Source organism: Oncorhynchus mykiss, unplaced genomic scaffold (genome assembly GCF_057628025.1).
Source record: "Oncorhynchus mykiss isolate SJ-2025 unplaced genomic scaffold, ASM5762802v1 scaffold93, whole genome shotgun sequence".
NCBI lineage: Eukaryota > Metazoa > Chordata > Actinopteri > Salmoniformes > Salmonidae > Oncorhynchus > Oncorhynchus mykiss.
Window position 1 is genome coordinate 1,582,839 of NW_028322092.1, and position 18,110 is coordinate 1,600,948.

The 18,110-nt window shown below is 48.0% G+C and overlaps 1 protein-coding gene across 3 annotated transcripts in view; it reads left to right on the forward strand.

Annotated features, from left to right (window-relative positions):
- Positions 1-17,480, forward strand: part of LOC149970159 (E3 ubiquitin-protein ligase RNF19A-like) — a 71,097-nt gene extending 53,617 nt beyond the window's left edge. For 2 of the 3 annotated variants that reach the window (XM_090228629.1, XM_090228630.1), the window contains exons 4-10: positions 3,476-3,620; positions 4,746-4,908; positions 7,055-7,169; positions 8,534-8,695; positions 8,993-9,206; positions 13,193-13,321; positions 13,445-17,480. In XM_090228629.1, the coding sequence (XP_090084755.1) occupies positions 3,476-3,620; positions 4,746-4,908; positions 7,055-7,169; positions 8,534-8,695; positions 8,993-9,206; positions 13,193-13,321; positions 13,445-14,177 (1,661 nt within the window). In that variant the 3' untranslated portion in view covers positions 14,178-17,480. The remainder of the gene's footprint in view (positions 1-3,475; positions 3,621-4,745; positions 4,909-7,054; positions 7,170-8,533; positions 8,696-8,992; positions 9,207-13,192; positions 13,322-13,444) is intronic. The other variant, XM_090228631.1, reaches the window with a different exon arrangement.
- The last annotated feature ends 630 nt before the right edge of the window (positions 17,481-18,110 follow it).

Here is an 18,110-nt window from a genome sequence, read left to right on the forward strand (position 1 = left end):
TGGACACTGATGATTTACCACTGGGAGGGTTCTACAAGGGGACCTGACTCACCTGGTGCAGGTGTCTTCTGGACACTGATGATTTACCACTGGGAGGGTTCTACAAGGGGACCTGACTCACCTGGTGCAGGTGTCTTCTGGACACTGATGATTTACCACTGGGAGGGTTCTACAAGGGGACCTGACTCACCTGGTGCAGGTGTCTTCTGGACACTGATGATTTACCATTGGGAGGGTTCTACAAGGGGACGGGACTCACCTGGTGCAGGTGTCTTCTGGACACTGATGATTTACCACTGGGAGGGTTCTACAAGGGGACCTGACTCACCTGGTGCAGGTGTCTTCTGGACACTGATGATTTACCACTGGGAGGGTTCTACAAGGGGACCTGACTCACCTGGTGCAGGTGTCTTCTGGACACTGATGATTTACCATTGGGAGGGTTCTACAAGGGGACGGGACTCACCTGGTGCAGGTGTCTTCTGGACACTGATGATCTACCACTGGGAGGGTTCTACAAGGGGACGGGACTCACCTGGTGCAGGTGTCTTCTGGACACTGATGATTTACCACTGGGAGGGTTCTACAAGGGGACCTGACTCACCTGGTGCAGGTGTCTTCTGGACACTGATGATTTACCACTGGGAGGGTTCTACAAGGGGACCTGACTCACCTGGTGCAGGTGTCTTCTGGACACTGATGATTTACCACTGGGAGGGTTCTACAAGGGGACCTGACTCACCTGGTGCAGGTGTCTTCTGGACACTGATGATTTACCACTGGGAGGGTTCTACAAGGGGACCTGACTCACCTGGTGCAGGTGTCTTCTGGACACTGATGATTTACCACTGGGAGGGTTCTACAAGGGGACCTGACTCACCTGGTGCAGGTGTCTTCTGGACACTGATTTACCACTGGGAGGGTTCTACAAGGAGACCTGACTCACCTGGTGCAGGTGTCTTCTGGACACTGATGATTTACCACTGGGAGGGTTCTACAAGGGGACCTGACTCACCTGGTGCAGGTGTCTTCTGGACACTGATGATTTACCATTGGGAGGGTTCTACAAGGGGACCTGACTCACCTGGTGCAGGTGTCTTCTGGACACTGATGATCTACCACTGGGAGGGTTCTACAAGGGGACCTGACTCACCTGGTGCAGGTGTCTTCTGGACACTGATGATCTACCACTGGGAGGGTTCTACAAGGGGACCTGACTCACCTGGTGCAGGTGTCTTCTGGACACTGATGATTTACCACTGGGAGGGTTCTACAAGGGGACCTGACTCACCTGGTGCAGGTGTCTTCTGGACACTGATGATTTACCACTGGGAGGGTTCTACAAGGGGACCTGACTCACCTGGTGCAGGTGTCTTCTGGACACTGATGATTTACCACTGGGAGGGTTCTACAAGGGGACCTGACTCACCTGGTGCAGGTGTCTTCTGGACACTGATGATTTACCACTGGGAGGGTTCTACAAGGGGACCTGACTCACCTGGTGCAGGTGTCTTCTGGACACTGATGATTTACCACTGGGAGGGTTCTACAAGGGGACCTGACTCACCTGGTGCAGGTGTCTTCTGGACACTGATGATTTACCACTGGGAGGGTTCTACAAGGGGACCTGACTCACCTGGTGCAGGTGTCTTCTGGACACTGATGATTTACCACTGGGAGGGTTCTACAAGGGGACCTGACTCACCTGGTGCAGGTGTCTTCTGGACACTGATGATTTACCACTGGGAGGGTTCTACAAGGGGACCTGACTCACCTGGTGCAGGTGTCTTCTGGACACTGATGATTTACCACTGGGAGGGTTCTACAAGGGGACCTGACTCACCTGGTGCAGGTGTCTTCTAGACACTGATGATTTACCATTGGGAGGGTTCTACAAGGGGACCTGACTCACCTGGTGCAGGTGTCTTCTGGACACTGATGATTTACCACTTGGAGGGTTCTACAAGGGGACCTGACTCACCTGGTACAGGTGTCTTCTGGACACTGATGTCTCTGGGTCTTTCTAGAAACTAGGGTACAAGTCAGGATTTCCTGTACTGGACAACTTGTTACATCTGAAGTCATTGATAATAATCAGCAATTTTTTTCATGCCATTACATTAAGAGAAACACCAGAAGAAAGATGCCCAAGGTCCCTGCTCATCTACATGAACGTGCCTTAGGCATGCTGCAAGGAGGCATGAGGACTGCAGATGTGGCCAGGGCAATACATTGCAATGTCTGTACTGTGAGACGCCAAAGACGGCGCTTCAGGGAGACAGGACGGACAGCTGATTGTCCTCGCAGTGGCAGACCACGTGTAACAACACCTGCACAGGATCGATACATCCGAACATCACACCTGCGGGACAGGTACAGGATGGGAACAACAACTGCCCGAGTTACACCAGGAACGCACAATCCCTCCATCAGTGCTCAGACTGTCCGCAATAGTCTGAGAGAGGCTGGACTGAGGGCTTGTAGGCCTGTTGTAAGGCAGGTCCTCACCAGACATCACCGGCAACAGCGTCGCCTATGGGCACAAACCCACCGTCGCTGGACCAGACAGGACTGGCAAAAAGTGCTCTAAAATTGATTAAATTAGTCCCCCCCCCCCCCTCGTCAATCCACACACAATACTTAATGACAAAGCAAAACAGGTTTTTAGAAATGTTAGCAAATGTATTAAAAAATGAAAAAACAGAAATACCTTAAGGTCCCACAGTAGTCAGTGCATGTCAGAGCAAAAACCAAGCCATGAGGTCGAAGGAATTGTCCGTAGAGCTCCGAGACAGGATTGTGTCGAGGCACAGATCTTGGGGAAGGATACCAAAACATTTCTGCAGCGTTGAAGGTCCCCAAGAACAAAATGGCCTCCATTATTCTTAAATGGAAGAAGTTTGGAACCACCAAGACTAGAGCTGGCCGCACAGCCAAACTGAGCAATCTGTGGAGAAGGGGCTATACAAATATTTACACATGTTAAAGTTTGCTGAAAATAAACGTAGTTGACAGTGAGAGGACGTTTTTATCTCTCCTGGCTCCTGTGGAAGGAAACATGGAATGAAGCCCTGTGAAATAAGACGCTGGTGAAATTATTTGGTTTTATATTATGTTATATTTAGGTTTTATGGAACCGTCTTCTATGTCAGAGAAGAACCAACAAAAGGTTTTCAACTGGGATACATTCATTCAGAAAGTATTCAGACCCCTTGACGTTTTTCACATTTTGTTACGTTACAGCCTTCTCCTAAAAATAGATTGCATAGTCTTTCCCTTCCCCTCCTTTCCCACCGAGCTCCTTGTGTGGCCAGATGAGAACCCGGAATACTGCCTCTGGCAATAGAAGTAGGTAGGTCGGGAATGTTCTAGATGAAGAAGAGGGTGTATGTGCTGTCTGGGATTTAAGGGGGAGGTGTGGTCTACTGTTTCTGTTTTAACAACAAACACTGCGTTTCTATTCCTTCATCCCCAGCCGATGACATCAAGCCCTGTCCGCGCTGCGCTGCTTACATCATCAAGATGAACGACGGCAGTTGTAACCACATGACCTGCGCCGTCTGTGGCTGTGAGTTCTGCTGGCTCTGCATGAAGGAGATCTCTGACCTGCACTACCTGAGGTGAGAGGCAGAGGGGTGAGGAGTCTGTCAACACTCAGGGAGTCATACATCACTATCTATACAGGAACCACAGGGTTCTGCCTCTGAATAGCCAGAGTTCTGCTAGACTATATGCCCTAGACTGTCCCCTGGTCAGCCTGTCATAGTTGGGTTGTTATCATCTCTGTCCCCTGGTCAGCCTGTCAGGGTTGGGTTGTTATCATCTCTGTCCCCTGGTCAGCCTGTCAGGGTTGGGTTGTTATCATCTCTGTCCTCTGGTCAGCCTGTCAGGGTTGGGTTTTAATCATCTCTGTCCCCTGGTCAGCCTGTCAGGGTTGGGTTGTAATCATCTCTGTCCCCTCCCCAGCCTGTCAGGGTTGGGTTGTAAATCATCTTTGTCCCCTCCCCAGCCTGTCAGGGTTGGGTTGTAATCATCTCGGTTGGGTTGTAATCATCTCGGTTGGGTTGTAATCATCTCTGTCCCCTGGTCAGCCTGTCATGGTTGGGTTGTTATCATCTCTGTCCCCTCCCCAGCCTGTCAGGGTTGGGTTGTTATCATCTCTGTCCTCTGGTCAGCCTGTCAGGGTTGGGTTGTTATCATCTCTGTCCCCTGGTCAGCCTGTCAGGGTTGGGTTGTTATCATCTCTGTCCCCTGGTCAGCCTGTCAGGGTTGGGTTGTTATCATCTCTGTCCCCTGGTCAGCCTGTCAGGGTTGGGTTGTTATCATCTCTGTCCCCTGGTCAGCCTGTTATCATCTCTGTCCCCTGGTCAGCCTGTTATCATCTCTGTCCCCTGGTCAGCCTGTCAGGTTTGGTTGTTATCATCTCTGTCCCCTGGTCAGCCTGTCAGGGTTGGGTTGTAATCATCTCTGTCCCCTGGTCAGCCTGTTATCATCTCTGTCCCCTGGTCAGCCTGTTATCATCTCTGTCCCCTGGTCAGCCTGTCAGGTTTGGTTGTTATCATCTCTGTCCCCTGGTCAGCCTGTCAGGGTTGGGTTGTAATCATCTCTGTCCCCTGGTCAGCCTGTCAGGTTTGGTTGTTATCTCTGTCCCCTGGTCAGCCTGTCAGGGTTGGGTTGTAATCATCTCTGTCCCCTGGTCAGCCTGTCAGGGTTGGGTTGTAATCATCTCTCTCCGTCCTCCCCAGCCCGTCAGGATGTACCTTCTGGGGCAGGAAGCCGTGGAGCAGGAAGAAGAAGATTCTGTGGCAGCTGGGCACGCTGGTGGGCGCTCCGGTGGGCATCGCTCTGATCGCTGGCATCGCCGTCCCCGCCATGATCATAGGCATCCCTGTGTACGTGGGGAGGAAGGTGAGCTGACCCTAAACACACGGCAGACTGAGGTCATCAGATGACATCAGCCGTCGTGTTGACAGATAGATGACCAGACAACAGAGAAGCCGTTCATCAGTAATGGGTCTGTGCTGTAAACGGGATGATCAGGTGGAAGTCTAGTCGTCTGTACAACCAGAAAGATGATAATCAGCTCGTGGACTAAAGATGGAGGAATGTACTGGAGAACTTAACCTACAGCGTTGTTTCCAACAACTACTGTGTACGAGTCAATGATTACACAGGCTTGTTTTATATGAACACAGAATAATACAGTTAGTTGTTTTATATGAACACAGAATAATACAGTTGTTTTATATGAACACAGAATAATACAGTTGTTTTATATGAACACAGAATAATACAGTTGTTTTATATGAACACAGAATAATACAGTTGTTTTATATGAACACAGAATAATACAGTTAGTTGTTTTATATGAACACAGAATAATACAGTTGTTTTATATGAACACAGACAGAATAATAGTTGTTTTATATGAACACAGAATAATACAGTTGTTTTATATGAACACAGAATAATACAGTTGTTTTATATGAACACAGACAGAATAATACAGTTGTTTTATATGAACACAGAATAATACAGTTGTTTTATATGAACACAGACAGAATAATACAGTTGTTTTATATGAACACAGACAGAATAATACAGTTGTTTTATATGAACACAGACAGAATAATACAGTTGTTTTATATGAACACAGACAGAATAATACAGTTGTTTTATATGAACACAGACAGAATAATACAGTTGTTTTATATGAACACAGACAGAATAATACAGTTGTTTTATATGAACACAGACAGAATAATACAGTTGTTTTATATGAACACAGACAGAATAATACAGTTGTTTTATATGAACACAGACAGAATAATACAGTTGTTTTATATGAACACAGACAGAATAATACAGTTGTTTTATATGAACACAGAATAATAGTTGTTTTATATGAACACAGACAGAATAATACCGTTGTTTTATATGAACACAGACAGAATAATACAGTTGTTTTATATGAACACAGAATAATACAGTTGTTTTATATGAACACAGAATAATAGTTGTTTTATATGAACACAGACAGAATAATACCGTTGTTTTATATGAACACAGACAGAATAATACAGTTGTTTTATATGAACACAGAATAATACAGTTGTTTTATATGAACACAGAATAATACAGTTGTTTTATATGAACACAGAATAATAGTTGTTTTATATGAACACAGACAGAATAATACAGTTGTTTTATATGAACACAGACAGAATAATACCGTTGTTTTATATGAACACAGACAGAATACTACAGTTGTTTTATATGAACACAGACAGAATAATACAGTTGTTTTATATGAACACAGACAGAATAATACAGTTGTTTTATATGAACACAGACAGAATAATACCGTTGTTTTATATGAACACAGCATAATACCGTTAGCCAATAGATGGAACCACTGCATCACTCGTATGATGTGTTTTCAGTAAGTCGAGAGTCATGGTTCTCCTCACAGTACGGTGACCCCTGACCTAACCCTGTCTGTCAGATCTTTGACCCCTGACCTGTAACCCCCATCTGTCAGATCCATGACCCCTGACCTCTAACCCCCATCTGTCAGATCCATGACCCCTGACCTCTAACCCCATCTGTCAAATCCATGACCCCTGACCTCTAACCCCCATCTGTCAGATCCATGACCCCTGACCTCTAACCCCCATCTGTCAGATCCATGACCTCTGACCTGTAAACCCCCATCTGTCAGATCCATGACCCCTGATCTTTAACCTCCATCTATCAGATCCATGACCCCTGACCTGTAACCTCCATCTGTCTGTCAGATCTATAACCTCTGACCTCTAACCCAGTCTGTCTGATCTATAACCCCTGTATGTCCGTCTGTCTGGACTATAACCTCTGACCCGTCTGCCTGTCAGATCTATAACCCCTGACCTTTAACCCCTGTATGTCTGTTAGATCTATAACCGCTATGAGGGGAAGGACATCTCTCCTCACAGGAGGAACCTGGTGATAGCAGGAGGAGTCACTCTGTCTGACCTATAACCTCTGACCTCTAACCCGTCTGTCTGTCTGTTAGATCTATAACCGCTATGAGGGGAAGGACATCTCTCCTCACAGGAGGAACCTGGTGATAGTAGGAGGAGTCACTCTGTCTGTCATCATGTCTCCTGTGGTGGCAGCCGTCTCTGTCGGTCAGTATACTGTATTCTGTCTGTCATCATGTCCCCTGTGGTCAGTATACTGTACTCTGTCTGTCATCATGTCCCCTGTGGTCAGTATACTGTACTCTGTCTGTCATCATGTCCCCTGTGGTCAGTATACTGTACTCTGTCTGTCATCATGTCCCCTGTGGTCAGTATACTGTACTCTGTCTGTCATGTCCCCTGTCATGCACTTTGGATTTTATTAAAGTCAACCCCCGGGGCCTGTCTCCCCCCCGGGGCCTGTCTCCCCCCCGGGGCCTGCTAACACAGGGATCTCTGGTTGTTTAGATGAGCTAGTAGTGACCGACTGCTCTTAGGAGACACAGGGGTCTCTGGTTGTTTAGATGAGCTAGTAGTGACCGACTGCTCTTAGGAGACACAGGGGTCTCTGGTTGTTTAGATGAGCTAGTAGTGACCGACTGCTCTTAGGAGACACAGGGGTCTCTGGTTGTTTAGATGAGCTAGTAGTGACCGACTGCTCTTAGGAGACACAGGGGTCTCTGGTTGTTTAGATGAGCTAGTAGTGACCGACTGCTCTTAGGAGACACAGGGGTCTCTGGTTGTTTAGATGAGCTAGTAGTGACCGACTGCTCTTAGGAGACACAGTGGTCCCTGGTTGTTTAGATGAGCTAGTAGTGACCGACTGCTCTTAGGAGACACAGTGGTCTCTGGTTGTTTAGATGAGCTAGTAGTGACCGACTGCTCTTAGGAGACACAGGGGTCTCTGGTTGTTTAGATGAGCTAGTAGTGACTGACTGCTCTTAGGAGACACAGTGGTCTCTGGTTGTTTAGATGAGCTAGTAGTGACCGACTGCTCTTAGGAGACACAGGGGTCTCTGGTTGTTTAGATGAGCTAGTAGTGACCGACTGCTCTTAGGAGACACAGGGGTCTCTGGTTGTTTAGATGAGCTAGTAGTGACCGACTGCTCTTAGGAGACACAGTGGTCTCTGGTTGTTTAGATGAGCTAGTAGTGACCGACTGCTCTTAGGAGACACAGGGGTCTCTGGTTGTTTAGATGAGCTAGTAGTGACCGACTGCTCTTAGGAGACACAGGGGTCTCTGGTTGTTTAGATGAGCTAGTAGTGACCGACTGCTCTTAGGAGACACAGTGGTCCCTGGTTGTTTAGATGAGCTAGTAGTGACCGACTGCTCTTAGGAGACACAGTGGTCTCTGGTTGTTTAGATGAGCTAGTAGTGACCGACTGCTCTTAGGAGACACAGTGGTCTCTGGTTGTTTAGATGAGCTAGTAGTGACCGACTGCTCTTAGGAGACACAGTGGTCTCTGCTGGTTGTCTGGTGTCCCTCCCCAGGGTGTGAGGTGGTTAACTGTCTCTCTCTCTGTGTGTCCAGGCATCGGCGTGCCCATCATGCTGGCGTACGTGTACGGTGTGGTGCCCATCTCTCTGTGTCGCAGCGGGGGCTGTGGCGTCTCCACTGGTAATGGGAAAGGAGTCCGCATCGAGTTCGATGACGAGAACCAGATGACCGCAGGGAGTGGGGCGCAAGCTACTGGTACGTCTCTCCACACACACACACACACACACACACACAGAGACACACACACACACACACAGAGTGAGTAACCTCGTGTTTAGTCTGAATGAGTTGCGTTAGCTGACTCATTGTGACTGGACTCTGATGACCTCTGACCCTCCTAGAGGAGGAGAATGTTCAAAAGGTGAGGTTTGACTACAGGCCTTCAAGAAAAGACGAGGCCGTAGAGGGGAGAGAACCAACAGGAGAAAGACCTTGTCTTTTAGTTTATAGAGCGGTTCTGATGAACTCCTGCTCTCTCCCCTGTCTCCTCAGACACGACCTCTGTGGCGGACACCAGGAACAACCCCAGCATCGGAGAAGGTAGCGTGGGGGGCATGACGGGCAGTCTGAGTGCCAGCGGGAGCCACGTGGACCGGATGGGCGCCATGAGGGACAACCTGAGTGAGAACGCCTCCACCATGGCCCTGGCTGGGGCCAGCATCACCGGATCTCTGTCTGGCAGCGCCATGGTCAACTACCTGAACAGGTCAGTACTTTTGGATTGGATTTAACCTCTATTCAACCAGGTTAGTCTCGTTGAGATAAAAACAGATTTTTTTTTTTTTCAAGAGAGATTTGAACCAAGATGGGTCAGTAGTGTGATAGGTGTTGTTTTACAGGGTCAGTAGTGTGATAGGTGTTGTTTTACAGGGTCAGTAGTGTGATAGGTGTTGTTTTACAGGGTCAGTAGTGTGATAGGTGTTGTTTTACAGGGTCAGTAGTGTGACAGGTGTTGTTTTACAGGGTCAGTAGTGTGACAGGTGTTGTTTTACAGGGTCAGTAGTGTGACAGGTGTTGTTTTACAGGGTCAGTAGTGTGATAGGTGTTGTTTTACAGGGTCAGTAGTGTGACAGGTGTTGTTTTACAGGGTCAGTAGTGTGACAGGTGTTGTTTTACAGGGTCAGTAGTGTGATAGGTGTTGTTTTACAGGGTCAGTAGTGTGACAGGTGTTGTTTTACAGGGTCAGTAGTGTGACAGGTGTTGTTTTACAGGGTCAGTAGTGTGATAGGTGTTGTTTTACAGGGTCAGTAGTGTGATAGGTGTTGTTGTACAGGGTCAGTCCCAGCAGTATGATAGGTCCAGTGTAATGTGTTGTTGTACAGGGTCAGTCCCAGCAGTATGGTAGGTCCAGTGTAATGTGTTGTTGTACAGGGTCAGTCCCAGCAGTATGATAGGTCCAGTGTAATGTGTTGTTGTACAGGGTCAGTCCCAGCAGTATGGTAGGTCCAGTGTAATGTGTTGTTGTACAGGGTCAGTCCCAGCAGTATGATAGGTCCAGTGTAATGTGTTGTTGTACAGGGTCAGTCCCAGCAGTATGATAGGTCCAGTGTAATGTGTTGTTGTACAGGGTCAGTCCCAGCAGTATGGTAGGTCCAGTGTAATGTGTTGTTGTACAGGGTCAGTCCCAGCAGTATGATAGGTCCAGTGTAATGTGTTGTTGTACAGGGTCAGCCCCAGCAGTATGATAGGTCCAGTGTAATGTGTTGTTGTACAGGGTCAGTCCCAGCAGTATGGTAGGTCCAGTGTAATGTGTTGTTGTACAGGGTCAGTCCCAGCAGTATGATAGGTCCAGTGTAATGTGTTGTTGTACAGGGTCAGCCCCAGCAGTATGATAGGTCCAGTGTAATGTGTTGTTGTACAGGGTCAGCCCCAGCAGTATGATAGGTCCAGTGTAATGTGTTGTTGTACAGGGTCAGTCCCAGCAGTATGATAGGTCCAGTGTAATGTGTTGTTGTACAGGGTCAGTCCCAGCAGTATGGTAGGTCCAGTGTAATGTGTTGTTGTACAGGGTCAGCCCCAGCGGTATGATAGGTCCAGTGTAATGTGTTGTTGTACAGGGTCAGTCCCAGCAGTATGATAGGTCCAGTGTAATGTGTTGTTGTACAGGGTCAGTCCCAGCGGTATGATAGGTCCAGTGTAATGTGTTGTTGTACAGGGTCAGCCCCAGTGGTATGGTAGGTCCAGTGTAATGTGTTGTTGTACAGGGTCAGTCCCAGCAGTATGGTAGGTCCAGTGTAATGTGTTGTTGTACAGGGTCAGTCCCAGCAGTATGGTAGGTCCAGTGTAATGTGTTGTTGTACAGGGTCAGTCCCAGCAGTATGATAGGTCCAGTGTAATGTGTTGTTGTACAGGGTCAGTCCCAGCAGTATGATAGGTCCAGTGTAATGTGTTGTTGTACAGGGTCAGTCCCAGCAGTATGATAGGTCCAGTGTAATGTGTTGTAGTACAGGGTCAGTCCCAGCAGTATGATAGGTCCAGTGTAATGTGTTGTTGTACAGGGTCAGTCCCAGCAGTATGATAGGTCCAGTGTAATGTGTTGTTGTACAGGGTCAGCCCCAGTAGTATGACAGGTGTTGTTTTACAGGGTCAGTCATAGTAGTATGATAGGTGTTGTTTTACAGGGTCAGTAGTGTGATAGGTGTTGTTGTACAGGGTCAGCCCCAGTGGTATGATAGGTCCAGTGTAATGTGTTGTTGTACAGGGTCAGTCCCAGCAGTATGATAGGTCCAGTGTAATGTGTTGTTGTACAGGGTCAGTCCCAGCAGTATGATAGGTCCAGTGTAATGTGTTGTTGTACAGGGCCAGTCCCAGCAGTATGATAGGTCCAGTGTAATGTGTTGTTGTACAGGGTCAGTCCCAGCAGTATGATAGGTCCAGTGTAATGTGTTGTTGTACAGGGTCAGCCCCAGTGGTATGATAGGTCCAGTGTAATGTGTTGTTGTACAGGGTCAGTCCCAGCAGTATGATAGGTCCAGTGTAATGTGTTGTTGTACAGGGTCAGTCCCAGCAGTATGATAGGTCCAGTGTAATGTGTTGTTGTACAGGGTCAGCCCCAGCAGTATGATAGGTCCAGTGTAATGTGTTGTTGTACAGGGTCAGTCCCAGCAGTATGGTAGGTCCAGTGTAATGTGTTGTTGTACAGGGTCAGTCCCAGCAGTATGATAGGTCCAGTGTAATGTGTTGTTGTACAGGGTCAGTCCCAGCAGTATGATAGGTCCAGTGTAATGTGTTGTAGGGTTACATGCCTTGCTCAAGGGCACATGGACATATTCTTCACTTTGTTGCCTTGGTAATTTGAACCAGTGACCTCTGTCTCAAACCGCTCGGCTACCTGCCATCAGGATCAGAAAGACCAAGTACGCATCACGCTTTCTTACCATGGCAACGCGGACTAGTGACATCAGGTGACAACCAGAAACAACTACATCTCAACAACCTGTTCATCTGTAGGTGGTTTGAACTCCTAGTGACCCCCGGTCCTGGTGCTTTAGGTTGGCTTGGAGGGAATTCCAAGACCCGATCAACTACCAGTGTTGGGTCAGTGTTGGGGTCGGCTTCCTCAACGGGTCAGTGTTGGGGTCGGCTACCTCAACGGGTCAGTGTTGGGGTCGGCTACCTCAACGGGTCAGTGTTGGGGTCGGCTTCCTCAACGGGTCAGTGTTGGGGTCGGCTACCTCAACGGGTCAGTGTTGGGGTCGGCTACCTCAACGGGTCAGTGTTGGGGTCGGCTACCTCAACGGGACAGTGTTGGGGTCGGCTACCTCAACGGGACAGTGTTGGTCGGCTACCTCAACGGGACAGTGTTGGGGTCGGCTTCCTCAACGGGACAGTGTTGGGGTCGGCTTCCTCAACGGGACAGTGTTGGGGTCGGCTTCCTCAACGGGTCAGTGTTGGGGTCGGCTACCTCAACGGGACAGTGTTGGGGTCGGCTACCTCAACGGGACAGTGTTGGTCGGCTTCCTCAACGGGACAGTGTTGGGGTCGGCTACCTCAACGGGACAGTGTTGGTCGGCTTCCTCAACGGGACAGTGTTGGGGTCGGCTACCTCAACGGGACAGTGTTGGTCGGCTACCTCAACGGGACAGTGTTGGGGTCGGCTTCCTCAACGGGACAGTGTTGGGGTCGGCTTCCTCAACGGGACAGTGTTGGGGTCGGCTTCCTCAACGGGTCAGTGTTGGGGTCGGCTACCTCAACGGGACAGTGTTGGGGTCGGCTACCTCAACGGGACAGTGTTGGTCGGCTTCCTCAACGGGACAGTGTTGGGGTCGGCTACCTCAACGGGACAGTGTTGGTCGGCTACCTCAACGGGACAGCGTTGGGGTCGGCTACCTCAACGGGACAGTGTTGGTCGGCTACCTCAACGGGTCAGCGTTGGGGTCGGCTACCTCAACGGGTCAGCGTTGGGGTCGGCTAATGAGAGACTGGACAGGATACCAACCTTACTGTCAGGTGGCTGTAGGTCCATCTGGCTGTATGCACCTTGTATTGTGACTGGAAAAATAAACTACGGTCTGATCTCCTCCCCCGGTCCTGTCCTCTCTCCTCCCCCGGTCCTGTCCTCTCTCCTCCCCCTCCCCCCTGTCCTCTCTCCTCCCCCGGTCCTGTCCTCTCTCCTCCCCCGGTCCTGTCCTCTCTCCTCCCCCTCCCCCCTGTCCTCTCTCCTCTTCTGTCCCCCCGTGTCCCCTGCTCCAGGTTGGAGGTCCAGGCTGATGTTCAGAAGGAGAGGTGTAGTCTGAGTGGAGAGTCGGCCACCTTCAGCTTGGGGACCATCAGTGACAACGCTAGCACCAAAGCAATGGCTGGATCCCTTCTCAACTACAGGTCAGGGCCGTGTCATTTAGAAACATTAACATTTCAATGACATCTCCACAGAGGACTTGTCTCCCTCCTGTAGACCTGTGTTCAACTTGCCTCTTCCTTTCTGTCTGGTGGTGTTTTGTGTAGAGACGGGACCAGTATGGAGGTGCAGGTGGACATAGAGCCGGGTAAGTCCGCTGGTCAACTACACGACCACGCTATGGATGATGGGAGAGACGCTGGGCGCTGTGGCTGGTCCTGCCACTCTGGATGCCCCTCAGAGGGCCAGGATGGCACCGCCAAGTCCTCCTCCTCTTCCTCGGGGAAGAAGAGTAAAAGCAAGCTGAAGAAGGGAGGAGGCTGTAAGATCCAGGAGACGAGGGAGGATATGGACGCTCGTCTCCTTGAGCAGCAGAGCACCAACTCCTCAGAGTTTGACTCTCCCTCCCTCAGCGGCTCTCTGCCCTCCGTAGCCGACTCGGACTCCTCCCACTTGTCAGAGTTCAGCGGCGGCTCTGCCCTGGAGATCACGAAGACGTCCTGCGGCCACGGATCCTCGTCTGACTACCACAGCCGCTTCGCCACAGTCAGCCCTCTGCCTGAAGTAGAGGGAGACCGGCTGGAGGCGTTACCCTCACCCCGAGGTGTCCTCTCCCAGCCTCACTCCCCGGTCTCCTCACCCTGTCCCGAGGTGTCCGTCTCCCCGAGGTGTCTGATAGCAGAGGAAAACATCAACCAGGTGTGTCCTACGAAGGCAGATTGTGACTGTATTACAGGAGGAGCCCTTCCCGTTGGACAGCTGCTGCAGGAGAACAACAACAACCTGCAGGCCCGTCCCTCCAGCCTGTTCCAGACCTCCTGTATTCAGACTGACATCTGACCTAAAAACACCAGTTTTTGGTTTCACAGAATAATTGTTTTTCTTTCTTCCCCAGAAGACAAAAGCTTTGAATGGACATTTCTGTCGTCCAGAAGTGTGCAAAAACCTCAGCTCAGTCAGTAGGACTTGTTTTAATAACAGCAAGGTGAAGGCTGTTGTTTCCTGTCATGTGACCCCTATTGCAGTGTTCCGACTGGCTGCTGTCCCTCCTCACAAGCAGGAGTGAAAGAGACCCGTCACTGACCCCCGGGCGGACTGTCAGTCAAGCTGGGGATCAGGACGCAACGTTCAGGAACCTTCAAGCTCTCAAAACGCCAAGTTGAACTTTAATATGAACCAGGCAATACTATCCTTCGTGTTCTCTTCAGTTTTAAAATGAGTTTATAATTAAGCCACTTCTGTTAAGTGATGATTTGTACTTATTATAATTCGATACTAGTCCGCTGGAAGGAATTTAAAAGCCTGGTAGTAGTTTATCTACGGCTAGCTGAGAGGGACAAACCATTCTATCTACGGCTAGCTGAGAGGGACAGAGTACTGGAGCAGAGTACTGTTGCTAGGTAGAAGTAGAGCTGGGTCTCTGGAAGGCCATGGTTTAAACATCCCGAAGATGGATGAATCACGCTGAGGGTTAATTATAATAGCCACAACCCACCAATGAGAGAGTCACTTCCTTGAAATTGTTTAACAAATATTTTTCAACCGTCAGTAAAATAAAATTGTGCTTTTTTTTTTTTTTTTTCAGGCTGAAGATGCTTTCACCTCACATAATAAGATAACTTTCATATCTGTTATAACCAATGGTTTATATATACACTAGATGACTGACAGGGGGCGCTGTGTTGAAGCCACCATGCCTCCATCTTGGCTCTCCCCCCTCCATTGTAAAAAAAATGTTTTGGAAGCTAAAGAAATGTATTTATTAATTGGTTTTAACAACATGTATTCCATTACAGACACCTTCATACTTTTACATTATATAATGTGAGCTTAAACGTACAAATAAGATAATATATAACATTTTCCTTTTTAGATTCATGTTACTGTCCCCACTAAAACAAAACAAAAACATTTGATTGAAACACTGTAGAATTCCATTCATTCCTATGGAGGCCTGCTCCTAATGGAGAGAGCCAATATGGCCGACCGGTGGCTTCAAAGTATCTCAATGGCCAACACATAACAACATCAGTAATCCATCCCCTACTGGGGAGAGCCAATATGGCCGACCGGTGGCTTCAAAGCATCTCAATGGCCAATACATAACATCAGTAATCCATCCCCTACTGGGGAGAGCCAATATGGCCGACCGATGGCTTCAAAGCATCTCAATGGCCAATACATAACATCAGTAATCCATCCCCTACTGGGGAGAGCCAATATGGCCGACCGGTGGCTTCAAAGTATCTCAATGGCCAACACATAACAACATCAGTAATCCATCCCCTACTGGGGAGAGCCAATATGGCCGACCGGTGGCTTCAAAGCATCTCAATGGCCAACACATAACATCAGTAATCCATCCCCTACTGGGGAGAGCCAATATGGCCGACCGGTGGCTTCAAAGCATCTCAATGGCCAACACATAACATCAGTAATCCATCCCCTACTGGGGAGAGCCAATATGGCCGACCGGTGGCTTCAAAGCATCTCAATGGCCAACACATAACATCAGTAATCCATCCCCTACTGGGGAGAGCCAATATGGCCGACCGGTGGCTTCAAAGCATCTCAATGGCCAACACATAACATCAGTAATCCATCCCCTACTGGGGAGAGCCAATATGGCCGACCGGTGGCTTCAAAGCATCTCAATGGCCAACACATAACATCAGTAATCCATACCCTACTGGGGAGAGCCAATATGGCCGACCGGTGGCTTCAAAGCATCTCAATGGCCAACACATAACATCAGTAATCCATCCCCTACTGGGGAGAGCCAATATGGCCGACCGGTGGCTTCAAAGCATCTCAATGGCCAATACATAACATCAGTAATCCATCCCCTACTGGGGAGAGCCAATATGGCCAACCGGTGGCTTCAAAGCATCTCAATGGCCAACACATAACATCAACAATCCAGGGTTTATATACGTTGGTTATTACTCATTGTGCCTTTTTGAAAAGGAAAAGCTGTTTTTCCTCTTTCTAATCGTCTGCATCTCTCCACCTCCTTCTAGACTTTAAAAAGCTAAAACAACAGATGTCAGATGGTCTCTCTTGACCATGCCAGGAGAGATACTAGACGAGTAGGGCTTCATAATACTGTGGTAGACTTTACACGTCTTGTTCAATTGCCTACCAAAGACAGCACTCAGGCTCTTGAGAACTCTTGTTCCTGGTAACCCTTGACGACGTCTGTTTTGTCATCCCCCAGACTCCTCCACCTGGTGCAGCATGTCTACACCATGTGGTTAAACATGTCAAAATAAACACAGGAATATATACAGGCTGCTTGTTTGTTGTTGTTGTCTAATACGCTTTACAAATGCTACGCAAATAACAGGAGGCCAGAGTCTCCTGCTGTTAACCAGACTGGTTACATAAATGTACTGCAATGCTCAGAGTGTATGTACGGGGATATCATCAGTTGACCCCTATTCCTGTCTGTGTCTCAAATGACAGTCTATTCCCCGACACAGTGCACAGGTAGTGTACTATCTAGAGAGTAGTGTGCCATCAGGGCCGCATGGCGTCTGTTCCGTGTCTCCTGCCGGTCTGTGAAGACATGTGGTTGAATGATGACATCTCTGGACTGATTTAAATGCTGCTGCCTCTCCTCCCCTCACACACGTTGTCTGTGTTTATTCCCTGATTCATTCTCTGCACTGTCCATTTCCTGTTGGTTTAATTCTCTGCACTGTCCATTTCCTGTTGGTTTAATTCTCTGTCCTGTCCATTTCCTGTTGGTTTAATTCTCTGCACTGTCCATTTCCTGTTGGTTTAATTCTCTGCCCTGACCATTTCCTGTTGGTTTAATTCTCTGCCCTGACCATTTCCTGTTGGTTTAATTCTCTGCCCTGTCCATTTCCTGTTGGTTTAATTCTCTGCCCTGTCCATTTCCTTTCCTATACTTTAAACACTAGTGCCAGTTAGATTTTCTAATTTGTGCAGAATGACATTATCCTGTCCCCAGATCTGTGTTTGATGTGGTAATGACCAAAGGAGATGGACAGAGGACACACACAGATCTGGGACCAGGCTAGAATGGCATTTAAAGGTATCTGTATATTAGTTTGCTAATTTCCTTTTACAATGTGTGTAAAATGCATATCTAAAAAAATAAATATCTCTTAAACTTTTCCTGGTCGGTCTCCTCCCTAAGGTTGTTGTTAATGGTGGTGTCTCAATGTGGAGACTGATCGACTGAATGACTGACTCTGTGTTCTAGAGGCTTGGAGAAGGAAACTGAAATACAGTATAGAGACATGAAACTGCCGATCTAGTTTAATGAATCACAGACCAGCATGTGAGTCTTCAGCAGGTTCTACTAAGCGGACATGTGGAATTGTTTTAATAAGATGGTCATATGGAATTGTTTTAATAAGATGGTCATATGGAATTGTTTTAAGAGGGTCATACCATGGATCATTGAGTTATTTCATTTAGAATTCTATTACCCCTGTAGGTATCAAAAAACAAATAGAATTAAATTATTTAATAAAATACTACATTTGGCCTTTACTGCTATAGTCAATATTTCTCTGGGCTATCTTAAGGAATAAGGTTTTGAGGTGTCCTCTGTCTATGAGATATAAGAAAGATCCGGAACTATATATTTTTTCTACATTTGAACCTCTTTTGGGGTGCATAAAACTAGGTTACCTTTAGGTTTTTAATTTTTAAAGGTTACCTTTAGGTTTTTAATTTTTAACGGTTACCAGGTTACCTTCAGATGAGAACACCCATCGTGTTCGTGAGAGTCTAACCTTT